Genomic DNA, 12,604 nt, shown 5'->3' with positions numbered 1-12,604 from the left:
TTGCGCTGCACCGAGCGCACGAAAATGCAACAAGGTGCGTTTGGCGCACGTCGGCACAGCGCAAAAAGGGCGCATGCGCCGGCAAAAACATACCAGCGCACGGCCAGCGTACCCAACGCTAAATATAGGGTACGCTGATCGCATGCAGCGTCATGCCACCATAGGAGGAGCTGACCGGAGGGGGCCTGGCCGGGGGCGGAGCTTATCGGCGGCCGAGCGCTGCGCCTGGTAACGCTAGTGTGAAACTAGCCTTAGAAGTGGGTGTCGAGGCATTAATGGTATGGAAAGTCAAGCATTAGGAGAATGCAAAGCTCCTTCTAGGTAGAAGAAAAATTGTTTTTGCAATTTTTTTTGTAAAAATGTATTTCCCACCAAAGAAATTGATAGCACTCAATGAGATAACCTGAGTTTGACACCTGGGAACCCCATTTTAAAGAGTCTTCAAATGTTCCCTTGTCGTGCTCCGTACACCTTCCTATATGCAACTTGTACAACTTTCTAATATGACGAATATTTTATTTTCTCACCATAACAACTCTGCTTCCACTCAGTGAATGGGATATTTTTTGTTGGAAGCTAAGAACCAAGATAAACCCCATACTTCTCTAAGATTAGAGTATACAATCTTCTGTGAGCAGGTGCCAGACTAATACATGCAGCCTCAGTGACGTCAGCGGGAGTCCCCGCAATTTAATACAACGAATTAACCCCTTAAATGAACCCCTACAACTCCAAAATTTTACCCACAAGCCCTCATATAATTAATAGTGACAGACATAAAAAAAAACATGAAATGAAATGGTTAACTATATGTAAACCATGTGTCATTTCATGTCGGGCAGGAGAATGTTATACAAAAGCCGGCTAATGTTTCAGCGGCTATTCTGCAATTAAGAACTGTATGAATTAGAAATATATATATAAATTTGTCTCTATGACATGTAGAAAATATATAAATATATATATATATAAAAATATATATATATTTAATGTGTCTAGATCTATTAATTTGTTCCTTTATTTAACCGGACACTGTGATTTTACTGTATTTTGGAAAAAAAAAATGCCGGCTTTTGGTGCGATTTTATCCCAACTCACACATCGGGTCCGTTTGCAATCCAATTTTTTCACGCCCCCATAGACTTGCATTGTCGAATCCGATCCGAAAATCGGTGACAATAGCAGCATGCTGCGATTGTCTCGGTCCGAGGATCGGATCCGATCAAAAATCGCATGATGGGAGCTGCCCCATAGAATAACATTGGGACGAATGCAATGCGATTTTTTATCGCATTGCATTCGTCCATTTTAATCGCTAGTGTGACCCCGGCCTCATAGTAAAACATGCATTTTTTTTTTTGCGCATTTTAATTGGAAGATTATTCGGCCATTCTCACGTGAATTTAAAAAGCAAGTTCACTAACCCCATCAGGTCTAGAAGATCTATCAAATAATGTATTAACTTTGCATTGTGAAATCCGGTGACACATGCGCTTTATAGGGTACGTCCGAATTACTGTTAGGACATAGACAATTTAAATGCGTTGAGGGATCTGTTGGCGTTATAGAAGCGAGAGTAAGAAATACTATTAGAAGTGATCTGTCACTCAGAACCTTTATTAAATCGGTGGAGAGATTACAAAGAGCTTCTCTATTTCTGAAGTCAGTGTGTGCATTAGGCGGTGTTAACATCCGCTTCTTCAGGTCTCAAGTTTGCTTTTTTTCTTTTCCAGTGGATCTCGATGTAAGTCAATGGGAACTGTTGGGGGACGATTCATTGACAGATTCTGCACAATGCAAATGTGATCCCCAGCCTTACATACAGCCCATCTGAAATTCTTACACGTTCCTGTGGTGGCGCTATAGGTAAAACTTAAGGATTACTGATCTGTGGGGGTCCTCACTACGTAATCAGCCTTTTTACTGTATTAATGCAGCCACTGGAGGCTGTCATCTTACCTTTCTGGCTGCTGAACAACACTTTCCATGCTCATTTACGGCAGTCCCTGGGCATAAGAGACAACAGTCGGCTCCCGACCCCTATCTGTATCATTGCAGCAGCATCCCTCTGTGGGCAGCTCAATTCACAGCTGTAGGTGTGGCCAGGCGCCATTTTATTAGAGCCCAGTGCTTTCTTTTTAGCTCCATTTACACTCTATTGCAAGCCCTGTATGCTGTACTGTTCCAGCATAACAGAGCTTGGATGTTCACTCTGCACATACCAGCTGTAGGAGAGGAACCAGGACGAGCTCCTGGAGACGGAGCTGCTGTTTCCAAAACACCCCACCAGCTGCAGCCCCTGCTCTTGCAAAACATAGGAGCTGCCCCCTGCTCTTTCAAAACACTTGGCCATCTGCTGGACATCTAATCCTATCCTGTGTGATACTGACTGCTGAGCCCTGTATCTAATCCTCTCCTGTGTGATACTGACTGCTGAGCCCTGTATCTAATCCTATCCTGTGTGATACTGACTGCTGAGAGGTGTATCTAATCCTCTCCTGTGTGATACTGGCTGCTGAACCGTGTATCTAATCCTATCCTGTGTGATACTGACTGCTGAGAGGTGTATCTAATCCTATCCTGTGTGATACTGACTGCTGAGACCTGTATCTAATCCTCTCCTGTGTGATACTGACTGCTGAGCCATGTGTCTAATCCTCTCCTGTGTGATACTGGCTGCTGAACCATGTATCTAATCCTCTCCTGTGTGATACTGTGTGCTGAGCTGTGTATCTAATCTTATCCTGTGTGATACTGTCTGCTGAGCCGTGTATCTAAACCTCTCCTGTGTGATACTGTCTGCTGAGCCGTGTATCTAATCCTATCCTGTGTGATACTGTCTGCTGAGCCGTGTATCTAATCCTATCCTGTGTGATACTGACTGCTGAGCCGTGTATCTAATCCTATCCTGTGTGATACTGACTGCTGAGCCGTGTATCTAATCCTATCCCGTGTGATACTGCTCTCCTGAAATACTCTGTGCTGCTGTCACCCTGCTGGTTTTATGTGTGATCTACATGGTGGTATTGTGTATGATCTATATGGCAGCATTATGTGTGAAGTATATGGCGGTATTATGTGAGAACACTATGGCAGTATTATCTGCTAAAAGGGGACCCATTCTAGGGTGGTTCTGGCTGAGCACCTGCACACGGGTCAGGGGTAATAGTAAGGTACAGTCAGGGGAGGGCTGGTGAGGCAGCTGAAGAGAGGGGTCTCATTTTTATCGTTACTATATGGCTAAATTTCCCCCCAGCCTGCTTCCCAGGGTCACCCCGGACTGCACCTGTCACCTCGCTTTCACACATCGCTAGGACAGGATCTGAGGAGGGGAATGGGGTCTTTGCATGCAAAGTCTGGATCAGAACAGGCCATCAATCAGCAGAAATGTTTCCTGGATTTCTGTGTGCTGTCACCCTGCTCCTCCCCCATAAATCTCCCTCTGTGCACCCCCATAGACCAGCACACTGCTCTCCTGAAATACTCTGTGCTGCTGTCACCCTGCTCCTCCCCCATATATCTCCCTCTGTGCCCCCCCAGACCAGCACACTGCTCTCCTGAAATACTCTGTGCTGCTGTCACCCTGCTCCTCCCCCATATATCTCCCTCTGTGCCCCCCCCATAGACCAGCACACTGCTCTCCTGAAATACTCTGTGCTGCTGTCACCCTGTTCCTCCCCCATATATCTCCCTCTGTGCCCCCCCCATAGACCAGCACACTGCTCTCCTGAAATACTCAATCAGCAGACATGTTTCCTGGATTTCTGTGGAGCAGACAAGCAGACGGTCCATCCATGTGTATAAAACACAGTGCTCTATGTACAATCCCTGGCACCGAACAGGGCGCCCCCCATAGACCAGCACACTGCTCTCCTGAAATACTCTGTGCTGCTGTCACTCTGCTCCTTCCACCATATATCAGGCCCCTGTCGCCTCGCTTTCACACATCGCCAGGACGGAATCTGAGGAGAGGAATGGGTCTTCGGTCACCGAGGATGGCAGGCAGCAAGGATTCTGGGAGCAGGGTGACAGCAGCACAGAGTATTTCAGGAGAGCAGTGTGCTGGTCTATGGGGGGCGCAGAGGGAGATATATGGTGGAGGAGCAGGGTGACAGCAGCACAGAGTATTTCAGGAGAGCAGTGTGCGGGTCTATGGGGGGCACAGAGGGAGATATTTGGTGGAGGAGCAGGGTGACAGCAGCACAGAGTATTTCAGGAGAGCAGTGTGCTGGTCTATGGGGGGTAGAGGGAGATATAGGGGGGAGGAGCAGGCTGACAGCACCACAGAGTATTTCAGGAGAGCAGTGTGCTGGTCTATGGGGGGCACAGAGGGAGATATATGGGGGAGGAGCAGAGTTACAGCAGCACAGAGTATTTCAGGAGAGCAGTGTGCGGGTCTATGGAGGGTCATAGAGGGAGCTATATGGTGGAAGGAGCAGGGTGACAGCAGCACAGAGTATTTCAGGAGAGCAGTGTGCTGGTCTATGGGGGGCACAGAGGGAGATATTTGGTGGAGGAGCAGGGTGACAGCAGCACAGAGTATTTCAGGAGAGCAGTGCGCTGGTCTATTGTGGTCACAGAGGGAGATATATGGGGGAGGAGCAGGGTGACAGCAGCACAGAGTATTTCAGGAGAGCCCTGACGAAGCCACCTAGAGTGGCGACACGCGTCGGGTCATTAGTCCAGCCTGCCCCACTCCACTTCACTTCATATGTGATGTATTGGGTTCTGTGCATCTATGTATATTATTTGAAGGTGGACAATTAGATGTCCTTTGGTTGTTTGCACTCTTTACAGCCCATTTCTGGTCTGGATGATCTGGTCTTGGAGCCTGACTTCAGGCTGAGGTATTTCCAAATGGGGGTTATTCAGTACATTCCAGAAACGTTTGTTTTTTATGTACCACATTGTGAATAAGAGTATGCCAGAGCTATATAACTAATTGTATGCACTGTCTCAAGGCATTATTTGAGCTTGTGATAACATCCATTTAAAATTTATCTGCATCACTGATATCCATGATTCATTTGTGATGGCTACAGTGTATTAGTGTGCTTTCAAAACCTTCCAATTGGGTATTAGTTTACATGGGCCTTGGGTATAAGACACTTTCTCCACCAAAAGTGGTAGTGGTTATCTGGTTTGGTTCTCTATTATGAGATATGTATATCTTTTGAATGTGTCACATGTGTGACCATTTTTTAACCCCTTAACGACCAGGGGTATTTTTGGTTTTACATTTTCATTTTTCCCTCTCCTTCTTTCCAGAGCCATAACTTTTTTATTTTTCCGTTTATATGGCCATGTGAGGGCTTATTTTTTGCGGGACGAGTTGTATTTTTAAATGACATCATTGGTTTTACTATATCGTGTACTCGAAAACGGGAAAAAAATTCCAAGTGCGGTGAAATTGCAAAAAAAGTGCAATCCCACACTTGTTTTTTGCTTGGCTTTTTTGTTAGGTTCACTAGATGCTAAATCTGACCTGCCATTATGATTCTCCAGGTCATTACGAGTTCATAGACACCAAACATGTCTATGTCATCTTTTATCTAAGTGGTGAAAAAAAATTCCAAAGTTTGCTAAAAAAAAAAAAAAAAAAAAATTGCGCAATTTTCCGAGACCCGTAGCGTCTCCATTTTTCATGATCTGGGGTCGGGTGAGGGCTTATTTTTTCCGTGCCGGACTGACGTTTTTAATGATACCACTTTTGTCCAGATACGTTCTTTTGATCTGTCTGTGTCCGTCATTAGACATTAAGGGGTTAATGTTTTTAATGTGTTGTTGTTGTTTGCTGTGCTTAATTTAAATAAATAAAAATTGTAATATTTTTGCTAAATTCCTATTCAGGGTGATCCCCGATTTGTGGCCTATTCTTTTCTGCTTGTGACTGTCGAGTATTTCAGGAGAGCAGTGTGCTGGTCTATGGGGGGCACAGAGGGAGATATATGGGGGAGGAGCAGGGTGACAGCAGTACAGAGTATTTCAGGAGAGCAGTGCGTTGGTCTATGGGGGGCACAGAGGGAGATATATGGTGGAGGGAGCAGGGTGATAGCAGCACAGAGTATTTCAGGAGAGCAGTGTGCTGGTCTATGGGGGGCACAGAGGGAGATATATGGTGGAGGAGCAGGGAGACAGCAGCACAGAGTATTTCAGGAGAGCAGTGTGCTGGTCTATGGGGGCACAGAGGGAGATATATGGGGGAGGAGCAGGGTGACAGCAGCACAGTGTATTTCAGGAGAGCAGTGCGCTGGTCTATGGGGGGCACAGAGGAAGATATATGGGGGAGGAGCAGGGTGACAGCAGCACAGAGTATTTCAGGAGAGCAGTGTGCTGGTCTATGGGGGGGCACAGAGGGAGATATATGGGGGAGGAGCAGGGTGAAGGCACCACAGAAATCCAGGAAACATTTCTGCTGATTGATGGCCTGTTCTGATCCAGACTTTGCATGCAAAGACCACATTCCCCTCCTCAGATCCTGTCCTGGCGATGTGTGAAAGCGAGGCGACAGGTGCAGTCCGGGGTGACGCTGGGAAGCAGGCTGGGGGGAAATGGGGCCATTCAGTAACGATAAAAATGAGACTCCTCTCTTCAGCTGCCTCACCAGCCCTCCCCTGACTGCACCTATTACCCCTGACCCGTGTGCAGGTGCTCAGTTAGAACCACCCTAGAATGCTTTTAGCAGATAATTCTGCCATAGCGTTCTCACATAATACCGCCATATACTTCACACATAATACCGCCATATAGTTCATACCACCATGTAGATCACACATAAAACCAGCAGGGTGACAGCAGCACAGAGTATTTCAGGAGAGCAGTATCACACGGGATAGGATTAGATACACGGCTCAGCAGACAGTATCACACAGGATAGGATTAGATACACAGCTCTGCAGACAGTATCACACAAGAGAGGATTATACACACAGCTCTGCAGTCAGTATCACACAGGGGAGGATTAGATACACGGCTCAGCAGTCAGTATCACACAGGAGAGGATTAGATACACGGCTCAGCAGACAGTATCACACAGGATAGGATTAGATACACGGCTCAGCAGTCCGTATCACACAGGATAGGATTAGACACATGGCTCAGCAGTCAGTATCACACAGGATAGGATTAGATACACAGCTCAGCAGTCAGTATCACACAGGATAGGATTAGATACACAGCTCAGCAGTCAGTATCACACAGGAGAGGATTAGATACACGGCTCAGCAGTCAGTATCACACAGGGGAGGATTAGATACACGGCTCAGCAGACAGTATCACACAGGAGAGGATTAGATACACAGCTCAGCAGGCAGTATCACACAGGATAGGATTAGATACACGGCTCAGCAGTCAGCATCACACAGGAGAGGATTAGATACACGGCTCAGCAGTCAGCATCACACAGGAGAGGATTAGATACACGGCTCAGCAGTCAGCATCACACAGGAGAGGATTAGATACACGGCTCAGCAGTCAGTATCACACAGGGGAGGATTAGATACACGGCTCAGCAGGCACCATCACACAGGGGAGGATTAGATACACGGCTCAGCAGGCACCATCACACAGGGGAGGATTAGATACACGGCTCAGCAGGCACCATCACACAGGGGAGGATTAGATACACGGCTCAGCAGTCAGCATCACACAGGAGAGGATTAGATACACGGCTCAGCAGGCAGCATCACTCAGGAGAGGATTAGATACACGGCTCAGCAGTCAGCATCACACAGGAGAGGATAAGATACACGGCTCAGCAGGCAGCATCACACAGGAGAGGATTAGATACACGGCTCAGCAGTCAGTATCACAGGATAGGATTAGACACATGGCTCAGCAGTCAGTATCACACAGGATAGGATTAGATACACGGCTCAGCAGACAGTATCACACAGGAGAGGATTAGATACACGGCTCAGCAGTCAGTATCACACAGGAGAGGATTAGATACACGGCTCAGCAGTCAGTATCACACAGGAGAGGATTAGATACACGGCTCAGCAGTCAGTATCACACAGGATAGGATTAGACACATGGCTCAGCAGTCAGTATCACACAGGATAGGATTAGATACACGGCTCAGCAGTCAGCATCACACAGGGGAGGATTAGATACACAGCTCAGCAGGCAGTATCACACAGGAGAGGATTAGATACACGGCTCAGCAGTCAGTATCACAGGATAGGATTAGACACATGGCTCAGCAGTCAGTATCACACAGGAGAGGATAAGATACACGGCTCAGCAGGCAGCATCACACAGGAGAGGATTAGATACACGGCTCAGCAGGCAGCATCACACAGGAGAGGATTAGATACACGGCTCAGCAGGCAGTATCACACAAGACAGTATTACAGATATGCCCACACTGGTGAAACTTCCAGCCCCCCAATTATACACTAGACTATGGGCTGTATATGTCACTGTCAGCCATAAAAGCTGTCATAAAAGGGAAGGTGTCAGATTACCGGAGATCACTGGGGCTGTGTGTGAGGAGGCGGAGACAGAGCAGGAGGACAGTGGAGCAGGAAGCACGGTGCAGAAAGTGGAGCTCAGCAGATAGCACTGGGCTACAGTAAAATGGCGCCCAGCCACACCCACAGCAGTGAATGGTGCAGCCCACAGGGGCGTGCCCAGTTCACTGCTAATGAGGCTGCATGGTGAGGTCAAGGAGCTGACCGTAGTCTCCTATGTCCAGGGACGGCCATATTTGCAGACTGTATGAGTCCTCCACAGATCTGCAAATCAAGATGGCAGCGCCCAGTGGCTACATTAAAACATTATTACAAACAAGCCATAAATCCTGGTTAGTACAACATTTGCTGAAACATGTTTTGTTACTTACTCTTTTATTGCAAATTATATAAAATTGCGGCACCTTCCCTTTAAATTTCTGGCTGAGTGAAGTCTTTCGGGCATGCGCAGTGAGAAATGCGGATCCGGCCGCCCGAAAAAACGTTGCATGGTCCGTTCGGGAATGTCGGCGGACGTCAAAATTTTGGTGGATCCGCAAAAAAACGGATCCAACGGATGGCCATCCGTCAAGATCCGCCGGTAATGCTCAATGGGAAAAAAAACGGATCCGGCAAGAAAAATGGCGGATTTTGACTGATGGACACAAACTGATGTGTGAAACAGGCCTTAGCAAACACCCAGAAGGGGAGGAGAGGAGTGACATCTCACCCATGTCAGCAGACTCCGCCCATAATTACTGCAGGGCAGTAATGTGAGCTAGTTCTACACTCGGTTTTTGTGCCAAATTTCAGTAGCTGCTCCCCTAGTGTTAACAAGTGGAAATGCCAAACTTTGTAAAATTATTTTTCATATTTTACAAAATTAAAAACAAATGATAATATATTTTAAGAAAATGTAAACATTAATTCTTTACATTTTTTTCAATTGCTGAAAAAAAAATTTTTGGACGGCACCTTCCCTTTAACTATCAAAGAAGTAATACTCCCGGCATCCTCAGCCCATACACCATGCAATTACCACACTGAAAGAGACAAGACAGCAGGCAAGGATCTGCACACTACCTTGTAAGGACATCTTCCATCTAGACAGGAAGCTCGCTCGATGGTGAGGCAACATGCAGGCAGCCCTGGCAGAGGATGAATGATGTCTCCTTGCTTATTGTGAGTATGTATGTACCTGTGACGACAACGTGATGTCACCGTGCTGGTAACCACGTGTGCAGGGTATGAATGGTGGGGGGGGGGGCGCAACCTGCGAATCAGGGCGACAGCGCATCCAATTGCATGGCATCCACTGTTACCATGGCAACTCAGTAGCCAAATTATCAGCGCGGCAGATCGAGATGGCTTCCTGTATTTTTTTTTTGTGTTACAAGAATAGAAACATCATTACCATGAATGTGCTATTTTGGATCAGGTTATATTTATCATATTATGCGAAAAAGTCTGCTTTATATATATCATACAGGATAAGAGTCGGAGTCATCATTTGTGACTTTTTTTATTTTATTTTTTTTTTATGCCCTGTTCTATTCGTTGATACTGCTTGAATGAAATAGTTCAAAAATTGTTTTTGTACTTTTTGTCTTTAAATTGAATCTGTCACCAGGTTTTTGCTACCCCATCTGAGAGCAGCATGATGTAAGGGCAGAAACCCCGATCTCATTGATGTATCACTTACTGAGCTGCTTGCTGCAGTTTTGATAAAATCCCTGTTTTATCTTAGCCAGTCTGCCAGTTCTCTGAATGCTGAGCTCTTTATAACCCCGCCCCAGGCACGGATTGGTAATCTGCCCAGCCGGGCATTTTCCCGGTGGGCCGCTATTTATTAGCCCGTTGTGGGCAGCAGGCTAATGCGGCAGCCACCGGCCTCTTTTACCCGCCGCTAGCCCTTTAAATTTGCGGGCACGGCGGCGGTTTCAAAGGTGCGCAACTCACGCTGCAGATTTTGGGGTGGCACTGGCACCCTAGGGGTTAAGAACGCGCGGCGACGTGAAACTGCACGTCGCGGCGCATTCTTTGAGGGCGGAGCCGGAAAGAGCGTGCTGTGCCATCAATGGTTGCCTGCAGGGCAGGCAGCGTCTACTCACGTCTCACTGTGTCGCGTCCTATCATCGGCGACGGCGTCAGCAGGCCAGGAATCCAGGAGCGGCTGTTGCTGCGAGTCTCCTACCCCCGCGTGCTGGTTCAGGGCAGGCTTCAGGGCAGGCTTCAGGACAGGTCCAGACTCCAGTAAGTTGGCCGGGGCGGGGGTGAGTTTAGTTATAAAGAGAGCCTGGGGGGTGGGGAGGTCGGGCGGCAGGCGCCATCTGCATGAGGCCCTGAGGCTGATCTGAGGCTGGCTGGGTGGCCGCAATCTGCCTGAGGCCCTGACTTAGGCTGGCTGGGGGGCCGCAATCTGCCTGAGGCCCTGACCTGAGGCTGGCTGGGGGGGCCGCAATCTGCCTGAGGCCCTGAGCTGAGGCTGGCTGGGGGGCCGCAATCTGCCTGAGGCCCTGAGCTGAGGCTGGCTGGGGGGCCGCAATCTGCCTGAGGCCCTGACCTGAGGCTGGCTGGGGGGGCCGCAATCTGCCTGAGGCCCTGAGCTGAGGCTGGCTGGGGGGCCGCAATCTGCCTGAGGCCCTGAGCTGAGGCTGGCTGGGGGGCCGCAATCTGCCTGAGGCCCTGAGCTGAGGCTGGCTGGGGGGGCCGCAATCTGCCTGAGGCCCTGAGCTGAGGCTGGCTGGGGGGGCCGCAATCTGCCTGAGGCCCTGAGCTGAGGCTGGCTGGGGGGCCGTAATCTGCCTGATATGTGTGGGGTCAGGAGGGGTTTACAGGATAATGTAGCAGAGCCGCGTGTGTACGAGGTGTACGGAGCGGAGCCGCGTGTGTACGAGGTGTACGGAGAGGAGCCGCGTGTGTACGAGGTGTACGGAGAGGAGCCGCGTGTGTACGAGGTGTACGGAGAGGAGCCGCGTGTGTACGAGGTGTACGGAGAGGAGCCGCGTGTGTACGAGGTGTACGGAGAGGAGCCGCGTGTGTACGGAGTGGAGCCATATGTGTACGGGATGTATGGAGCGGAGCCAAGTGTGTACGAAGCATACAAAGCGGGCTTTTCCCACGGACACAGGAGTACACGGCGGAGCCCCGAGGAGCATTTTAAAACTCACACATGACGTTCCACCGGAAGTGATATGCTGGAAGCTGACCGGAAATGAGATAATTTCATGAGGAGATTGTGACGGAACTAGGAATGCTTCAGATCCATCACCATGTCCTCCTCTGACAGCAGGATCGCCTTGGAATCGGGGATGCCGGCCATGTGAGCGGATCATGATATGTCCTGCACCGGGAGGCTCAGGTGGGCACTACAATGGGAGCCGGGCTGCTATAGTATCTTTATAGAATCTCTCTATTTCTTTCTCTCTTTTTCTTTCTCATTCTCTGTTCTGTCTTTCCCTCATTTTCTTTCTCTCTCTCTGTTCTTTATTTCTCTAATCTTTCCTTTTTCTTTCTTTTTCTTTCCTCTTTCTTTCTTTCTTTTCTTTACTTCTTTCTCTCTCTGTTCTTTCTTTCTTTCCCCGCTTTTTCTCTCTCGCTCTCCTTTCTTTCTCTCTGTTTTCTTTTTTCACTCTCTCTCTATTTTCTCTCTTCCTTAGTGCCAGTCAGTATGCCCATAAAGCCAGCCACACCAGTCAGTGTGATCAGCAGTGCTAAATGGGCGTGGACATGGGTGTGACTAGTTGCGAAATGGATGTGGCCGGTGCGTGGCCTCAAATTTGCAGAGGCGCGCTGCGCGCGCCACTGTCTTTCTCCCTCTTTCCCTTCTTCAAAAGTTGGGAGGTATGATAGGGGCGGCTGTGACCAGGGGGTCTGGTTGCCCAATGGATAGCAGTTCTGCCAGGAATTCTGTCACCGTGCGTACAAAAGGGGAAAGAGCTTTGGGAGGAGTACTGTACCTAAAAGCAATAAATAGGACTGAGCTGAAATACTGGGCACAGCTGTGACTACATGTTATATAGTCGTGTTAATCTCCTCTCACTTCTTGTAACCTACAAGTGTACAAAGATATTATATAGTCACCATGTGACTAGTGGGCCTGTGTAACTTCAAATGCCAGGGCTGAATTTTAGTCCCAGTCCGGCCCTGCC

General features: G+C 48.5%; 1 protein-coding gene across 7 annotated transcripts in view; it reads right to left on the bottom strand.

Annotated features, from left to right (window-relative positions):
* Nucleotides 1–12,604, bottom strand: part of ACOT7 (acyl-CoA thioesterase 7) — a 313,478-nt gene that overhangs the window by 277,199 nt on the left and 23,675 nt on the right. The window contains exon 1 of one of the 7 annotated variants that reach the window (XM_073561762.1): nucleotides 10,565–10,694. The exons of 4 other annotated variants lie outside the window; for them this stretch is intronic. Coding sequence is in view for 1 of the 3 variants with exons in the window: in XM_073561760.1 (XP_073417861.1) it covers nucleotides 9,537–9,556 (20 nt within the window). In the remaining 2 variants the exon portion in view is untranslated. Of the gene's footprint in view, nucleotides 1–8,468; nucleotides 8,538–9,536; nucleotides 9,661–10,564; nucleotides 10,695–12,604 lie in introns of those variants that run through there. 2 more of the 7 variants (XM_073561760.1, XM_073561761.1) reach the window with 2 other exon arrangements.

This window comes from Dendrobates tinctorius, unplaced genomic scaffold (assembly GCF_039654945.1).
Source record: "Dendrobates tinctorius isolate UK_male_01 unplaced genomic scaffold, ASM3965494v1 ptg000326l, whole genome shotgun sequence".
In the NCBI taxonomy this organism is placed as follows: Eukaryota; Metazoa; Chordata; class Amphibia; order Anura; family Dendrobatidae; genus Dendrobates; species Dendrobates tinctorius.
This window is presented reverse-complemented; position numbering and strand designations above follow the sequence as displayed.